Source organism: Prionailurus bengalensis, chromosome E1 (assembly GCF_016509475.1).
Source record: "Prionailurus bengalensis isolate Pbe53 chromosome E1, Fcat_Pben_1.1_paternal_pri, whole genome shotgun sequence".
NCBI classification, from domain to species: domain Eukaryota; kingdom Metazoa; phylum Chordata; class Mammalia; order Carnivora; family Felidae; genus Prionailurus; species Prionailurus bengalensis.
The window spans coordinates 59,417,012-59,434,372 of NC_057347.1; the positions used below are offsets into that span (position 1 = coordinate 59,417,012).

The window sequence follows — 17,361 nt, forward strand, 5'->3', positions numbered from 1 at the left end:
GGTTCCGTCCGCTGAGCTTGCTTACGTCTTGGGGGTTTGCTGCCGGGCGTCCACCCCTGGCAAGCACCCCAGGCGGGGACAAATGTCTCCGGTGCCAGGGTCTGAACTTAGTCCTGTTTTGCCATCTTGGTGTTGACCCGCCCAGGGTCGCACTGACACCCTCCCGTTCTTCACAGAAGGTGGTAGGCACCCTAGACGGCCCCACCCAGGGGCCTCTGGTCGGGGCTGGGCTGGGCGCGGCTGCAGGGGGGGGAGGAGGCCGGGGGCGTCTTCAGCCCGCAGTGTTGATGGTGCGTGCTCCCCGCTCACCCTGTTTGGGGGAAGATGAAGAAAGTGGGGCTCAGAGGCCAGACACCGTCTTGTGGGGAGGCCTGTCTGGCTGTGCTGCTGCCCCGACCCACCTGGCCTGACCCCTCTGTACTGGCCCCAGCCAGCACAGGAGCTGCCCTCCCTCCCCAGGCTTAGGGCCTGAGCTCCGTCCTCGGCTCGGTCCCCAACTCCAGATGAACAAGATTGGCCGAGTTCCAGCCCCCCAGGGCATCTGCCTTGAACCGGGCTGGGAACAGCCAAGGCCCGGAGCCTTCCTTCAGAACCAGAGTCTAGGCAAGGTGGCAGTCAGGGCACGGGCCACCGCCCTGTCCTGGGGGCGGATGTCACTGGTCACAGGAGACTTGGTCTTGGGAGCTTCCAGGCGGCCAAAAAGCCGAAACTCGTCTGTACGCATCAGCGGAACAGAGCGCCAGAGCGCACGGAGGAGCCTGAGGCCCCACGTGGGGCTGCAAGCGGCCTCGAAGCCAGGGGTCGATGACTCAGAGGACAGTCGTAAGCAGTGTGCCCACACAGGACTCTCAGCCATCATCCCGGAGACAGAGACAGAGACCTCATTCGCCAAGAAGTTAGCTAGTGTCTGCGGCTGCTCCTCTTAAAAGTTCAGCCCCAAGTGTCTCAGTTTTTTAGAAAACACAGGGAGGTGCCCCCGCCCCAGCGCTCTCCCTGGCACTGGACAGAGCGCCTGCCCGCCCTGTGGACACCAGCCCAGCTGCGCCAGAGGCAACTCCGGCCCCAGGTAACGGCTGCAGAGCCGAGCGCTTCGCCGGGAGTGCGGTCCTGTCCGTGCCGGCCCTCCATGTCCCACGTGCCATCTGTGCCGTCACCCCCAGCCCGCTGTCCCGTGCTGTCCCTGCCCAGGCGGGTCCTCCGGGCCGGGTGCCGGCGTCCGCTGTGCTCATCTCGTCCCATCTCCACCTCTTGTCTGGCGCGTTTCATCTGTCCGTCAGCTGTGGCCTCGGGGGTCACCCCCCGAGTGACAGGTGGCTGAGCCCTTGTCCGCCCCTGCTGGCCTCCTTGCTGCCAGTGTGCGTGCACCCCCGTGTGTCGTCTTGGCGTGGGGCGGGTCTGCACCCAGCCACCTTCTGGGAGCCCGGGACGCATGGGCCGGGTTTGTGTGCGCTGAACTGTCTGTGTCTGTCGATGGCGTGTCTTTAAAAATGGGTCCGCCGCTGCCCTTGGGCCGATGGGAGGCGCCTCCTTGGCCTTGTGGGGCGGCTCACGAAACCTGGATGCAGGCCCGTTCAGGGCTCAGGTTGCAGAGAAGGAACCATCCTGTGGCTCGGTGGCCCCACGGCCCCCACCCGCCCCATGAGGGTTGACGGCCGCAGATGGGGCGCACTGGCGGCCAGCGAGCACCCTTCCCGGGCTCCCCCGAGCGGCCTCCACTGTCCACCTGCTCTGAGCTCAGAGGCTGGGCCATTGGGGTCCAGGCCGGTGCCATCCGCAGGGCTGGGGGCCCCCCGGGCGTAGGGCAGCCCAGGACGGCACTGCGCCCCCACAGTGCCCCTCCCACACTAAAACCCCTCTTCTCTCCTTTTTCAGGAATCCCTTCGCCAACGTCCAGCTGAAGCCGACAGTGACCAACGACAGGTCTGCCCCCCTCCTCAGCTGATGGCCAAGTCCCCACCGCTGCCCGCCAGGACCCTCCTGCCCTGCCTGCCCACGCACAGAACCTCTTTTGTAACAATCTGCGTGGTCCCCATTTAGAGAATTTTCTCCTTCACCTGCCTGGCTCTGCCCCCACTGGAGTCTGGCCTGGGCTGGACCCCGGCTGTCTTCGGAGGTGGCCCCCGGGCCGTGGCTGAGGAGAGTGGGGCCGACAGTGGCCCCCGCTCGTGCAGGGAGGGACGCTCCACCAGCCCCACGTGTCTGGTCAATAAACAGGCTGCCCCACACGTGCCCACTCGTGCTCTGTCAGCCCCAGGGGGTGGGAGGCCTGGGACAGAGGACGTGGGAGAGGCCGCCACCGTCTTCGCAGCACAGATTTATTCTGAGCCCTCGACTGTGGCTCTCCTGGGCCCCGCTCCCACTGGCAGTGCTGGGGGACCCCTCCATGACCCCCGCACTCCCGTCCAGAGCTGGCTGCTGGCCCCCAGCTCTCTTCCCTGTCCCTGGAGTGAACAGCAGGCCGCACGGCCAGGGACGCCCTCTGCGCCCCAGCTGCTTTGTGCGGAGATCCGCGTCGTTTATGTCCGTGGCTGAACTACAGCGCAGTGACTGGCCTTGGGGCCAGGCACCCCCAGCTGACAAGTTCCAGGCAGCAGTCACCCCTCCCCGGCCCTTGAAGGAGGGAGGGCCCTGGAGCCCTGCTCTGCCCAAAGCCTGTCCCTACCCCTGTACCAGAAACAGAACGGGTCATGGGTGGGACACAGGCCTCTGGCCCCGCAGAAGCTGGAGACGGGCCCAGTGGGGTCGTAGAGCCCACGTTTGGGGTGAAGCACGGGAGCCCTGGCTCCTCAGAAACCCTCGTACCTCACCCTTACCCTGCCCCCACCCCGTGCTCTGGAAAGGCCTTCGAAGGAGCTGCCCGCGGGGGAAGGGGCCTGCAGGCCCCCCACCTCGCTCTTACCTAGTCAGCACCAACTACAGAACAACAAGGGAGGGCTGTTGGGGTCAGTCCCCTCCCCTGCTCTGTGCAGACCTCCACCGGAGGAGAGGTGGGGCCCAAGTCACTGTCCCCCTCCACCAGGGTGCAGCAAGGACGGCCGGGGGCGGGTGTGGGGCGGGGGGGGGCAGGTGGGTAGGTAGCACCCTCCCGCACCCCACTGGCATTGGGCAGAAGGGACTACTGTGCCCTCCCAGGCAGAGCTGGCAGCCAGGCCCCACCCCAGCACCACCCCGCCTCCCCACCCCCGCCCAAGGATTTATGCGCAAACCCCAAAAGAAAACACACGCTTAGCATGAAGGCTTGTTTTCTTAGCTTGATTTCTTTTAAAAAACAAACAAAAAAGGAACAAGGAAATCATGGCACCAGCATCCGAAGCCTCAGACTAATGAAAACAAAAAACACAAACCCAAAACAAGTCCCCCACCCCCACCCCCAAAGCAACAGTAAATCTGACATCTCTTTGGCAACAATAACTTAAAATCACCCCGCTTCCATTTGCTCAGACAACAGCAGTTACAAAAATACTCCCTGTGCTGCCCAGCCCCCCACTTCCCTCCCACCCGCACCCCCACCCCTGCAGGCAGGGCCCGTGACGCGGATTGTGGGGGCTGCCGGGCCAGGCTGGCCAGCCGCGGGCACCTCTAGAACAGGTGTGGCCGGAAGCCCCCATCTTTTGGGCCGCCCGCCTTGCCCCACCTGCCCAGGCTCCAGCCGTGGACTCAGACGGGAGCTGGCCCAGACAGGGAGGGAGGGTTTGCGGGTCCAGCTGAGTCACCGAAGGGAAATACAGCCACAGACTCTGAGGTAAGGGTGGCTGGGGGGACACACAAGCCCAGGGTCCTCTTCTGGCAAACCCAGAACCAGGCAGAAGGGGAGAAGGGGGCAGAGAGAGGCCGTCCCAGCGGGCCTGTGTCATTCACCACAGGAACTAGTGGGCAGGGCGTGCAAAATCTCCCCCCCACACCCCCCCACCCCCCCCCCCCCGGCCAAGAGCCGGTCCCCTGGCCTCAGAAGCCAAGCAGCCCGCTAGCAGAGTCACGGTGGAGGGGCAGCTGTACGGAGGGGACCTGCTCAGGCCTGAGGCTAGAGGGCATCCTCAGCAGCTAGCAACAAACCCGTGTCCAGGAGAAGTCCTGCCCCTCCGGCAGCCCAGGACTGGCGCACACGGCCGAAAGAGGCCTCTTGTCCCGCCCTGCTCCGGGGCGCTGCGTGGGGCACCGAGGCTCTGGAAGCTGCTGACGACCACCAACACCGAGGTCTCCACTCTCGGTCACCATCTTCGCTGCTGCCTGGAGCAGGACTGGCAGGAGCTCCAAGGGTGCCCGCCTGGGCCTCAAGCCTCTTTACAGTTGCCCCCGGCACCGGCTACAGGGCCTGGCAAACAGGTGTCACATGAGTGTTTGGAGAGACAGCGGGGACAGAGATGCCTGAGAAGGCCCTGCCCTCTGGGGACAGCCGACAGAGTCCCCTGCCCCAGCGCTCCCCCCTGACCTCCACCCTTGGCCTAGGGACCAATGACCACTGGGGCTGCCCGCCTCGGGCCCCTTCACCGCAATGGGTCTGCCTATCTGTCTAGGTGGGAGCCGGACCCTTTTCCTTTCCACCACCTCACCAGGGCTCAGGCCCAACAAACCTCATCCAACAAAGGAAATGCCCCGGCTCTTCCCCAGACGGACGGAGCCTGCCTGGGGACAGAGAGATCTCATTTCCTGGGTGGGCTTTCAGGGAAAGCTGGCAGGAATGCGAAAGAACTTGCCAGGCACATGGTGGGGGTCAACCTGGCAGGGACGAGCCCTCCTGGTCGGAGGCTGACCGAGGAATGGAGCCTGGAGGGAGGGGTGATCTGGGCACATTAGCCACAGTCATTTGTGTCTCCAGACAAGAGCCATCGGGTCTGATATGTGCCAGGTCAGGGGGAGAGGGGCAGGCAGTGGATGAAGCACATCATGGGGGGGTGGGGGCGGAAGGGGCTGGGAAGGTCGTGATGGGAGAGGCTGCTGCCGGTTTGGGGGGCTAGGGTCAGGCAGAGAGCGAAGTGGGGGGCGCTCAGTGTCCAGCCTGGTGCCTCCAGAGACGGGAGAAGAGGGCGAGGCCCAAGGGCCAGGTGGCATCCCATCTAGGCACCCAGAGAGGTGCTGGGCCAGCCGGGTGCGGGGCACTGCATCTCCCCAGAAGGCAGAGAGGCGAGGCCGAGGCCAAGGTGGCCAGGACAGACAGGCCTGGGCGTGACCCCGCCTCTCCCAGCCTCAGTTTCCCCGTCTGAAAACTGAGCTTGTCCAGAGCCTCGGCCCCTAGCAGGTAACCTCCCGGACGCCCTCTCCACTGTCCCGACTCCGTGTCCCCCCTCCCACCAGCCCCGCCGCAGCCTCACCTCCCACGGACCCGGCGTCCGAGTCGGAGACGTGCGTAATGGAGAAGCGGGACGCGGGCGCAGGCGACACGGTGAAGCGCGAGAAGGGGCCGGGTGTGGTCTGCTTGGGAGGCGCGGCGGGAGCCGGCCGGGCGGCCTCCGGGGCCGGCGTCGGCGGGAAGCCGTCGTCCCACGCGAGCCCTCCACCTGCAGGCCGGCCGCCCGGTCACTCGCGTGGCGTGGTCCCGCCCACCCGCGACGTCACGCAGACCCACCCACCCTGACGTCACCGCCCACCCGGCGGCCCCGCCCCCGCCGCGCCCAGCGCCCCGCTCACCCTCTTCCGCCGCGGAGCCGTCGGGGGAGCGGTCTGCCCGCCGCGGCCGGCCGGGGGCGCTGGGGGAGCGGGGGCCGCCCGCCAGGAATGCGGGGGGCGACTCCTTGGCTCCAGGGAAGGGTTCCCCGAGCTCCCGGGTGGGGCTTTCCTGGATGGAGGAGCAGAGCAGCACGTGGCTCCGGCGCCAGCAGCGGCCACGCCCACGGCCTCCCGTCCCGCGCGGGGGGGGGGGGGGGGGACCCTCACCCCCCCCCGCGCAGAGCCCGGGGCCGACCGCGCACCTGGTCGAAGAGGTAGACGGTGACGTCGTCGAAGAAGGACACGGCTTTCTTCTTGCGCTCCAGGTCCTCGCAGAAGGCCTCCGACAACAGGCTGGGTATCTTGAGCAGACTGCGCAGGTTGCGCGCGCTCTGGCTCTCGGCCACCACCACGGGCACGGGAGGCGCCTCCTCCTCGCTCTCCTCGCTGGGCTCCTGGATGCTGTAGCAGCGGAGCTCTTCATCCGACTCATCGCTCTCCTCGCTGTCCTCCTCTTCCTCCTCCGACCGGCCCTCCGGGGCTGCGGGCAGTCCCGGCAGGGCCAGGCAGAGTGGGGTCCTGGGGGCACCCGGGCTCCCTGTCCGTTCCTGCTGGGCGGGTCCGGACGGCAGTACTGGGGCCTCCTGGAGCTCAGGGAGGTGGCTCTCTGAGCTCAGCGGGACTGGGGTCAGCAGGAAAATCTTGGAACCCCCGGGGCTGGGCACTGGAGGCCCTTGGGCAGGGCCCTGGGGCCAGGGAGGGTCCGGTCTGGGGCCCTCCAGGCATGTACTTGGCCCTGGAGAAAAGTCCTCAGGCAGCAGCGGCAGCACCTCTCTGGGACCAGTGCCTCGCGTCCCCCCAGCCACACCAGACTCAGGGGAGGGCTGTGCGGCCCGCAGCCCAGAGCTCTCCAGGTCCAGCTCTAACCTGGAGGTCAAGTCACCTCCTCCCTTCTCCTGGGGGCCCGAAGTGCAGTCAGGCTCTGTATCCAGGTCCGAAAAGTAGGCTGAGTCACGGTAGGGGTTCTTCTGGCCAAGGCCACCAAGAGAGGTGGAGAGCTGAGTCTCGGGCCCAGGGCTGTCCTCCTCGGAGACCAGCTCCCCACAGGCCTCAGGCTCACATGGCTCGTGTGCTTCCTTGAGCACAAACTCAGGGGACTCGTAGTTCTCTGTGTCATAGCCACTGTCCAGGGCTCGGGGCTGCCCGCCGGGAGTGCCGATACCTGATGGGCTGAAGACCTCGCAGCCACCACCATCACCGGCTGAAGGTGGGATATCCAGGGAGTCCCCAGAGTCAGGGGTCCCCGCCTGCTTCTGCAAAGAGCGGAAGGCCAGAGTCACGTCTGGCTTCTCGGCCAGTGGGCCATCGCTGGACAAATCAGCGAAGACACCAGAAGTGGCCTCTGTCATGTCCTCATCCTCACTGATGGGCGCCCCCAGCTCAGGGGAAACCCTGTAGCTGTCTGGGGTCTGGGCTGCCTCCGTGGCAGTCTCCCAGCTGCCAGCAGGCGTGGGCAAGGCGGGCAGGGTGTCGAGGGCACTGGCCGCCTCGGCAGGAAGCAGGGCTCCCTCTTGGGATGGGGCTGGGACAGAGGGAAGGGGTAGCTGAGGTCTGGCAGAGCCCTCAGCTTCCTCAGCAAGCCTGGGCTCCATCTGGGGGCTGTTAGCCTGGCTAATGGCTGCCTCTGTCCGGGAGGACGTCACCAGGCAGATGGCTGGTGCCAGGCCCTCAGCAGGACACAGATGAGGAAGGCCAAAGCAGCGGCCTAGCTCCTGGCCAGAGGAGGCCCCCTTTGACCCAAGGAGAGGCTCTGTGGGGTCCTCTAGGGCCAGGGGACCGCCTAGCTCCGGGGCAGCCCGTAAGGTGTGCTCTGGGCCAGGGCAGCAGTCCATGCAGCCAGCCACGTGTCCCGGGTCCCAGGAGCCTGGTGCTCGGCTGCCACTGTTGTTGTTGGCGGACACGTTGGAGCTCCAGTGTCTGGGCTGGGCGGCCCTGCAGGCCTCGGTGGCCCCCATCTCCTCCCCGCCCGAGGGGGACGTGCCCACTGGGTCCTCCAAGAAGGGTGGGCAGAAGGCAGCTGTGCCCCAGTCGGCGTCCTCCTCCCTGGGCTCCGCCAGCACGAGGGTCCCGGGTGAAGGCGAGCTCAGAGGACAGGACGGTTCCCGGGCACAGCTCCCATGCAGGTAGTAGTCACAGCGGCCCCAGGACCCCTCTGGGGGTGGCACATGGCCCAGCAGGGGCTCCATGGCCAGCGAGGTGGCCGCGCTGCCCTCCGAGTCATTGTCCTGGTCACCACCATCGGGGAGCAGGTCCACGGCATGGGGGCTGAGGGTGCAGCCGGCGCAGTCAGGGTCGTGGCCGGCGGCGGGTGTCGGCTCCTCCAGCCGGATGAAGTACTCGCTGCCCACCGAGGGGCTGTGCGCACTGAGCACAGGCACCACGCCCGGGGGCGCACCGTCAGCGGCACACAGCTCCTGCAGGCAAGCGGTGCGGCTAGGGCTCGCTGCAGCCCCGGGGGGTGGGAAGGCCTCGGCGCCGCGGCCCGCTTCCCACTTGTACTCGAAGTTGAGGCCGCGACTCGTCTCGGTCACCGTCAGCACGTCGTCCCCGTCCGCGTGGAAGCCGTCGCCTGCGAACTGCTCCAGCAGCGGGAAGGACGAGGCGGAGGCCAGCTCGCCCGCGCCCCCCAGAGCCAGGCCTGCCAGCCCAGGGCCTGCGCCACCCCCGCCTGGCCGCAGCGAGCGCCAGCGCCGCTCAAATTCTTCCTCCGCCTCAGTGGCGCCCTTGGCACAGAGGTAGGACAGCAGCAGGTGCACCTCCTCGGCCGTGGGCCGCTGTTCAGGCTGCAGCCAGCAGAACTGCATCACCTCGTACCTGCGGGCAGGGAGGCCTGGGGCTCAGCCCCTGCCCAGGGGTCCCTGCCCACCCCGCACCCGGGCACCGCCCTGCCAGGACCCCACTTCCTGCAGAAGAGCAGATCGGCCCTCCGCACGAAGGTCTGGGGGCCTCTCCTCATAGAGTTCTCCAAGGACGTTGAAGAGAACTTCCAAGTTCATTACAGGAGCCCCAGCTCTCCCAAGGTGGGCCCAGAGGTTTGGGGGCCGAAGCACTTTTCCGTGAGTGCACCCCCCCCCCCGCCCCGGCTGCAGGTGAGTTTGAGTTTTGGTTGAAAAGGCTCCTTTCTTTGTGGGCTCAGGATGGGGCCTGGAGGGGAGAGCCAGCGGGGGCTGGAAACCCAGGCGCTCACACTCAGAGCACCCTCCGTGGTCTTGACCTTCCTACTGGGGACACTCTGCCCAGCCTGGCGTCACAGGGTCCTCACCAGCGGTCAGACAGCGTCAGCTGCAGCTGGGGCTTGGGGAGCTTCAGCTGCTGCTCCCGGACTGCGTAGGCCAGCACCTGCCGGTCGGAGTGGTGGGGGTAGGGCTGTGCGCCCAGCTCAAAGAGCTCCCAGATGGTCACGCCCAGGGACCTACGGAGGCAAGGGCCATCACAGGGGGCCGGCGTGGCTGGCCACGGCATGGCTGCGTGGGATCTCAGAGCCGTGGGCACCACAGGGCAGCTCCTGTCACCACACCAGTGTCCTAGGGACGCCCCTCCCAAAGGACAGCACTTTCCTTCAGTAAACTGGCAGGATGTGCCACCCGGCCAGGCCCAAGCCCGTGTCCAGGGCACCTGGGTAAATAAAAACCACACTGTCCTTTCCACAAACTCAGGTCTATTCCTTTGTCTGTGTGCTTGTTCCCTTGCTGCGGTGAAGGCCAGACACTGTTCCGGGGGTGGGGGTGGGGGCCTGGAGAAGCTCCCAGCCCTTGGGTACCACTGGGGGCTAGAACGAGGGAGGGGCGAGTCTAGGTGCGCCCCAGCCCGGCAGGAGTGGGCCCGGGGAACAGGCAGGGCTGCGAGAAGGCGACTGGGTTCCTTCTGGTATACTTCCCCCAGCTCCTTGGGGCCCCAGGCCGTCCCGGGAGACCGGGAACGTGAGGAACAGAACAAATCTGGCAACAGAGAAGTCAGGGGGCCCGGCCCAGAACCATCTAAGAGACCCCAGTCAGCGTGCGGCAGGGTAGGCAGGTTGGGGAGATCGGTGACGGAACGGAGTGGCTGATGGGCTGCAGTTAAGCGACTCAGGGGTGCTCAGGAGGGAGGGCGGGTCCGTGGATCCAGGCTCTGAGGGCTCGCTAGGAGCAGAGGGAGGATAGGCAGGCCCGGGGAGTGGGGGTTGGGGGAGGGGCTGGTCAGGCACAGGGACCCCCGCAGCGGAGCCTCTGGAGGCTGCAGGACTGAGTCTGTGCCCCACTTGGTGCAGGTGCTGAGGATGGGCGGTGCCTCCACACGGCGGTCGTGGGAGATCACCGGCCCCTCCACGGAGGGCACTCGGCACCTGCTGCCGCTCCCAGCGGGCCTTCCAACCTGCACGCTCGCTCTAAGCCTGATGTCTGTGGGTGTCAGCGGCTCCTGGGGTGGGGCGGGGCCATGGGCCACTGGCACCGGGAACCGACAGGTGGCCCGGCAGCCCCACCTCCTACAGGGTGACGAAGTGGGACAGAGAAGCATGTCACCGCACGTGTGGCTCTCCTGGCCCTCACCCCCTCCAGCACGGGGCGGGAGAGGACTCGACCCGCTCGAGCCTGCGGGCCCTGGGCCCTGGCCTGGTAGCCGTGAGCTGTGATGGCGGGGGACAGAACAAGGGCGGGCACTGAGTGCGGGGGGGCACGCCCTGGCCGCGCCCCCGGGACCCCCGCTCACCACACGTTGCTGGCCTTGGTCTGGTCCACCACCAGCAGGTTACAGTGCACCTCGTCCACCAGCTCGGGCGCGATCCAGCGCAGCGGTACCCACAGCTGGTCAGCAGTCACAAAGTAGTCTTCCTGCAGGCGCGGGGCCCAGGGTCACCCCAGGGTGCTGGGCGGCCGGCCCTGACCCCCCCACCCCCACCCCCCGCGCGGCCCCGCCCACTTACTCTGTATTTGCCGTGGGACAGGCCGTAGTCGCCGATTTTCACCGTCAGGTCGGCCGCGAGCAGGCAGTTCCTGAGGGCCAGGTCACTGGAGGGCGGGAGGGCAGGAGGGCGGGGGTCAGCGGCGGCACCGGGCTGGGGGCACTCGGGGCGCTGAGGGGCCGGCCCGCTTGTGGCCAAGGGCATCGCCGCGAGCCGGTGGGAAGGGGCGTCTGAGAGGCGGCCCATCCACCCGCTGCCCCGAGCCCCGGGTCCCTCACCCAGCACGGGGCTCCCCGGGGCGTCCACTGGACAGGGCCTCGAATGTTACAATGCAGACAAGGAAAGCGAGGCCCAGAAAGGGCCGGGGCAGGCCACAGGGCCCTCGTGAAGGCACTGCCCCGCCGTTACCGGACCCCTCTCCTGACCCCAGTGGCTCAACGTCTGCTGACCCGTCCCGGGCACGAGCCAGCCAGGGCCACTGCAGGCTTCCTTCCCGCCCACTACGCCCTCACCCTCAGCTCCCCAGGAGGTGGGCAGCGTCAGGGAAACTGAGGTCCCGAGTGTCCCAGGGGATCCTGCCCCTGCCCTGCTCGCACAGGGCTGGGCACCGTTTCCGGCCCAGGGCAAGGTGGGTGCAGGGAGTGACCGCCTGCGGCACCGTCGGTACCCCCACCGGGGGGCCTTGGGCTGCGGGCTTCTGCCCTGCCCGCTGGGTGGCCACAGGGGGTCTGGGGGCACAAGGCACCGGGGCAAGCATGGGGCCAGCGCACGTCCACCAGGGCCACAGACGGGCCTGCGCCCGGCGGGTGTGCGGGGGCCTGGGGCTGGGCGGGCCCGGCGGGCAGGTCAGGAGGCTGGCAGCTGCCCTCTTCAACAAAATCACTGATGCTGGAGTTGTATGTGTCATCACTCAGCACCAGGATATTGTTGGGGAGGACGGCCTGGGCAGAGTCCGGGAGCACCGGGATATTGTTGGGGAGGACGGCCTGGGCAGAGTCCGGGAGCACCGGGATATTGTTGGGGAGGACGGCCTGGGCAGAGTCCGGGAGCACCAGCACATTGTAGGGGAGGGCGGCCCGTGCGGAGTCCGGGAGCACCGACACATTGTCGGGGAGGGCGGCCTGGGCAGAGTCCGGGGCTGGGGGTTGCCGCTTGACTGTTACCACTTCTTCTGGGCACATCCTCCTACGCTGGGCACCCTGGTCCACCCCTCCGACTTCCAGGGCCAGGGAGAGAAGCAGAACAGAGCCATCCCTCCCCCGCCCCCCGGGGTCTAAGGCAGACAGAGGCCAGCAGGGCCAGTGTGGTGGCTCTGACCCCCCCTGGAGACAGAGGATGGGCCTTGGGCCCCCATGGGTGCTGCCCAGGCCGGCCGGCCCCCCTGCAGAAGCAAGCATCCACCTCCCCACACCCTCTCTGGTGGTTTTTCTTTAACCAGATTCCTTGGCACAATGGCCCCTAGAGGCTGAATAAATAAAGCCAGCTAACCCTCACACAAGCCTCGAGGCAGGGGCAGAGGCCGCACAGAGAGCTCACGGGGACCCCCCGGAGAGCCGCCAGCCCCGCACCCCCTCACCTGTGCACATAGTTGTTGCGATGCAGGTGCAGGACGCCACAGGCCACCTCGCAGGCCATGCGCTGCAGGGTCAGGGGATCGGGCGCCATGGACTCCGCCAGCCGGCAGCTTCGCAGGTAGCCCTTGAGGTCCCCCTGCCAAGAGGGGCAGCACTGTCACCGCCCAGCCCTCCGCCCAGCCCCTCCCGCCCAGGGCCTGCGGGCAACGTGGGGGTGCAGCTACCCAGAGGAGCCACCAAATCCGCCCCCTAGTGGCCGGCTCTCAGTAGGACAACTCCACAGTCAGAGGGCGCTTTCCTCACTGTCCCTGCAGACCCAGGCAACCCTGCGGGGCCGGGAGGACCACGTCCCTTGTGCAGACTATCAGGGCCCATAGGCTCGCCACCTCACTGCTGGCAAGCGGCAGACAGGCCATCTGAGCACTGACGCCCAGCCGCATGGGAACACAGGGCAGGCGACGGGAGGGTCAGCTGGCAAATCCCTGAGGAGGGCCCAGCCGTGCTGGGGGAGCCCCAGGGGGTCACAGCTACCGCCAGGGGTCCAGAAACCAGACAGTGGGGGCCTGCACGCTGCAGGGACCATGTCTGCCGAGGGCCACTCAGAGCAGGTGCAGAGCTGTCTGGGGGGGAAGGGGCCCTGGGGGCATCGTGCAGGCAGTCACAGGCGGGAGAACACGCCGGTGAGGTAAGCGGGTCTCAGGAAACTGGCTCAACTCAGCAGGACAGGCGGCTGGGCCCGCCCCAGACCCAGCAGCCACCCTCCTAGTGACCTGGAGCCCCCCTCCCCCCTGCAGGTGCCTCTGCCCCGGAGAGCCCACCTCCGGGGGAACATAAGGCCCACGGGAGGGTGAGGAGGGGTCCCCAGCTCAGCAAAGGCTCCTCTGTGGGGAGGCTGAGCCCTCCTTCTAAACATCCTGGGCAGAAGCTCGGGGCGGAGGGGCTGGAGGGCCAGGCAGCGGGGACTCACCATGGGGCAGAACTCCATCACCAGCAGGTAGGGGGTCACCTCCGCGCACTGCGCCAGGCACTGAAGCAGATTGCTGTGCTGCAGGGCCCTGCGGGAGCCAACAGGCTGCCCCCCTGACTCGAACTCAGGGCAGGAGGGGGCGGGCGGGCGGGGAAGGGGGCTGGCTCTGCAGGGGTGGGGGAGGAGCAGGGACGGCACAGAGCTCGGCTTTGTCCACGGGGCCCGGCGCCCCGCGCCCCCAGCGCCCCCCTCCCCGCCCCAGCCGGCCCCGGGGGCCGCCCACCTGTAGGGCTGAGCCTCCTCCAGGAACTGTGTCTGCTCCTGCACGCTGGCGCTGGCCTTCAACTCCTTGACCACCACCTGGGTGCTGCTGATGCCCGAGTTCACCTCCCCCAGGAACACCTGTGGGGGCGGGCGTCACCACGGCCCCCCGGGCTCCGCCTCCAGTCCCTGCTCTTCCTCTCTCCCCTTGAACCCGATCCCGGAAGCCTCGTTACGCTCATCTGCAAAAGGGCTTCTGGGCCCCTCCTGGGTGGACCCTCCCAGCTGAAACATTTGCTCTTTGGTGGTCACCCCAAGCCCCCCCCCCAGCTGTCCTCAGCTCTCGGGGGGTCTGCAGGGAGGAAGAGGGACCTGTTGCTGCCCCACCCGGGCTGGGGATCAGGGAGAAGCCAGGACTGAGACGCTGCCCCCCCACCCCTGCCTCTCAGAAGTACCTCCCGGCATCTGACAGCAGGGCTCCCCCCCCCCACCCGGGAGGGGACCCCAGGGCTGGGGTGGCTCCCAGGAGAAGCAGGCCTCCACCCTGCCCCTCTGCCTGCCAGGGGAGAGAGGGGCCCTCGGGGTCAGCCCCTCTCCCCCACCCCACCCCAGGGTCAGCAACTCACCTTCCCGAACCAGCCGTGGCCAACCTCCTCCAGGTACAAGAGGCTGTGACGGCCCAGGTCTGTGGACTTGAGCAGCTGCACTATAACAGGGTGGGGGTGGGGGTGGGGGTGGGGGCTCAGGGACCCCAGCTCAGGCTGTCACTGCCCCGATCTTCCCTCACCCGGCGGCCCCTTCAGGGGTTGTCCACTTGGCCTTTTCTGGGGAGCTGCCCTGAGACCCCCAGAGCCGGGGCTGCAGCTGGGGGCCACCACCAAGAACAGGGTGCCTGCCTCCCAGGGGAGCTGCAGACCTCCAAGTCACGTCCGGGCATCTTTCTCCTGGGTCTGCAAAGGCTGTGCCCCAGGCCACCGGGACGAGCCAGGCTGAAGACAGCAGGGCCTGGAGCCAGGATGGGCGCACAGGCAATGCCAGGCAGGCAGTGTGGCCGGGGCCCAGCCCGTGGGGAGGAGGGCCCCGGAGCAGCCCGTCCCCTCACCCCTGCCACAGGCTGGCATTCCAGCACCAGGCACACCAAAGGCTCCTTTGTTGGGGTCTGCTTGGCACAGCCCTGTACGGAGCACACAGGGCCCATTCTCCTATAGGCTGTGCTGGGTGAGGTCAGTAGGGAGGAAGGGTCAGTGGGGGCCCCAGAGGAAGGGCCAGGGCTGCTGAACCCACTCGCGCCCTGTGCCCCAAGGGATTCCCCGAATTCTGCTCCCACGCCAACTGTCCTGAGGGCCAGGGGACAGGGCTGGGCCTGGGATGCCAGGAGAGCCTCGGGGGTGGGGGGCTGCTCCCAGGGAATATTGACCTTGATGCTGAGCAGAACTTAGGATGGGGGTTGCACGGGCCCTGAGTCTCGGGGCTCCCGTCCCTGGGCCCCAGCCTGCGGACTCCTCCACATTCTCCAGGTCCAGGTGATACTTGTTACTCAGGGTTTTAGCCCTTGACCCCGGCATCACCTGAAGTCTCTCCCGTCCCCAGAGATGGGGAACCCTACAGAACTACACGTGAGCTACAGAAATGGAGAAAGCCGGCGGCGGCCGCTCGCTCCTATGCCCCGGCCCCCCACCCTCAGGGACAGTCCCCTGAGGGGTGGGAGAAGCCAAGTCTCAAAGATTCTTCAAGGTCCCCGACACTGCTTGCAGGTGACAGGCCCAGGCTGGCGGGGGGGCGGGGGGGAGGGCATGGGGGGGGGGGAAGGGAGTGTCCTCTGGGATGACCCTTGGCTCCCCCACCAGTTACAGTGTCCAGGTCAGCACAGGCTCGGAGAGCCCCACGGTCACCCAGGAAGGTCGGGGGGGCCTCCTACAGCAGGGTGTCTACCTTCAGGGTTTTATGGGGTGTTGATTCGGGCCAGTCAACAGATGTGCACATGCCTTTGAGCCCCAGGCCCTGGCTCCTGCCTGACGCTGGCTCGGGGGGTGGGGGTGGTGATACCCACGGAACCCTGGGCCCTCGGGCTGAGGACCCAGACCAGTGCCTTGGGGGCCCGCAGCCCTTGATGAAGTCTGGGCTTCAGGGTCACGGGCCTGGGAAGGTGTGGAACAGAGCGGGTGGGGTGGGTCAGCTCATGACCACAGCAACAGGCTGTCCCCTTCCCCCCCCACCCCCACCCCGGGGCCTGACAGCCTTCCCAAGGTGCTCCTGGAGGACCTGGGGTGGGCACCGGCCTTGCCTGGGAGGCTCCAGGGAGACGACTTGAGATCAGGCTGCCATGGAACCGAATGAAGCCAGGGACCGTCTCCCACCCCAGGCTCCAGACACACCTAGGGGCTTCCACAGGGATGGCCTCCAGCAGGCAGGTTCAAAGCCCAGCTTGGATGCTGACCTATAACCTCACAAGCTCGGGCCCACATCGGCCCTGTGGGTGGTCACCCTGGTGGGGAGACCCCAGGGTGGGGAACAAACAGGAGGCCAGGCAAGGAAGCTACTATGGGAGGAGGCCCCTGCCTGCACCTGCCCCACCCCCAAGGCCTGAGTAAAAGGCCCCTTCACAGCCCCGCCCACAGAGAGAGCCCCAAAGAGCCCCTCCTCCCCGAGTGGGTGGGCCCCACCCACTGGGCACAATGGGGCCCATGTGCCGGAGTGGCCAGCCGGAGCTGAGGGGGTGGTCTGGGGTCAAGCATCCAGGGACAGCAGAGGAGCCCCTCCTCCCTGCACACGGGCAGCCCATCCCAGGACCAGGGCAACAGGTCCCTCGCCCCCGTGGCCACCCCTTCGAACAGCAGCCCCCAGGTGGGGGAGCTGGCGGGCAGGCTGACCCAGGCCTGCCCGCGGCACCCCCCGGTCCCAGCAGAAGGGAACACACGCCAGCCCTTTGCCACCCCCGCCTAGGGGGGCACCGGCTGCTGAGGCCCGAGTCGCACCTTCTGCACACCAGCTGGGCCTACTGGGGGGCTCACTCACCTGAGCGCCCCGGCTGCTTGGCCATGGGCAGGGAGACCTCGGTGAGTGGCAGGACATACACGTCTGGCCCGTTCGGAGCCCCTGAGGCAGGGGAGCCCTGTGCCGAGAAGCCTGCTGCGTACTCTTCCCCCTCGGCATTCTCAAACTCCTGCAGCGGTAGGTGGGTGCCAGGCTCACGGGGAGCGCCAGGACTCCGGGAACGAGGGCAGGGCAGGGCAGGGGAGGGGACGGTCACAGGGTACAGGACAGGCTCAGAAAGGACCGAGCTATCACCTCTTCTGGACCTGGGGGTGGAGCGGGCTGGGGGGCCTGACCTAGAGTTGGGGCACCTGCCGGCTGCCCCTTGTACCCCTCCACTGGCTCCTCAGGGCAGAGGACACGCGGCCCTCCGAGCCCCTCCCCCTCCAGGAGACCAGGGACACCAGCTGCCCAGAGGGCCAGAGGGCTGCTGTTTGTGTTGGTTGGTTGCTTGTGAGGAAAACCAGCCTCCCAAGGCCAGAGTCTCAAGCCTGGGGGGGCCATGAGCCCCAGGGCAGCAGCGCCTGGCCCAGCCTGGTCCACCCCGACCAGTGACCAGTGACCAGCGGCCAGCAGGAGCGGCGGTGGGGCCAGAGACAGGAGACCGAGAGGCCGAGGCCAGCTGCCCCTGCCCATCCACTCAGACTCCTCTGTCTGCCACCCCTCCCCACTGCAGCCTGAGCCCCGCCCAGCCTGTGAACTCAACCTCAAGGTTAGGGCTGGAGAGTGGGGACAGGACGGGGATGGGGGGGACCTCCCCCCCCCCGCCCCAGTGGAGGGCCATCTAAGTGCCCCTACCCCTTCCAGACAAAGAGCCTTCCTGAGTGCCCAGAGCAGGGAGCCCACCCCCACCTCCACCCCCAGGCCAGGCACCCTGCCACCTTCCACAGCCGTCCCCCTGGACCTTGACCCAGGTGGGCCTTTACCGGCTCCCAGGGCTC

The 17,361-nt window shown here is 67.5% G+C and overlaps 2 protein-coding genes across 11 annotated transcripts in view; one reads left to right on the forward strand and one right to left on the reverse strand.

Annotated features, from left to right (window-relative positions):
• Positions 1-2,225, forward strand: part of BAIAP2 (BAR/IMD domain containing adaptor protein 2) — a 63,906-nt gene extending 61,681 nt beyond the window's left edge. For all 4 annotated transcript variants that reach the window (XM_043585328.1, XM_043585330.1, XM_043585331.1 and 1 more), the window contains one exon: positions 1,873-2,225. In XM_043585328.1, the coding sequence (XP_043441263.1) occupies positions 1,873-1,942 (70 nt within the window). In that variant the 3' untranslated portion in view covers positions 1,943-2,225. The remainder of the gene's footprint in view (positions 1-1,872) is intronic.
• A 1,000-nt stretch (positions 2,226-3,225) lies between these two features.
• AATK (apoptosis associated tyrosine kinase) overlaps positions 3,226-17,361 on the reverse strand; it is a 32,118-nt gene continuing 17,982 nt past the window's right edge. For 4 of the 7 annotated variants that reach the window (XM_043585338.1, XM_043585333.1, XM_043585337.1 and 1 more), the window contains 12 exons: positions 16,403-16,550; positions 14,014-14,093; positions 13,410-13,528; positions 13,127-13,292; positions 12,162-12,295; positions 10,607-10,691; positions 10,393-10,514; positions 8,966-9,115; positions 5,907-8,517; positions 5,626-5,773; positions 5,310-5,495; positions 3,226-4,312 (listed from right to left, as the gene is read on the reverse strand). In XM_043585338.1, coding sequence (XP_043441273.1) covers positions 4,272-4,312; positions 5,310-5,495; positions 5,626-5,773; positions 5,907-8,517; positions 8,966-9,115; positions 10,393-10,514; positions 10,607-10,691; positions 12,162-12,295; positions 13,127-13,292; positions 13,410-13,528; positions 14,014-14,093; positions 16,403-16,550 — 3,990 coding nt within the window. In that variant the 3' untranslated portion in view covers positions 3,226-4,271. Of the gene's footprint in view, positions 4,313-5,309; positions 5,496-5,625; positions 5,774-5,906; positions 8,518-8,965; positions 9,116-10,392; positions 10,515-10,606; positions 10,692-12,161; positions 12,296-13,126; positions 13,293-13,409; positions 13,529-14,013; positions 14,094-14,303; positions 16,346-16,402; positions 16,551-17,361 lie in introns of those variants that run through there. The other 3 variants (XM_043585334.1, XM_043585336.1, XM_043585340.1) reach the window with 2 other exon arrangements.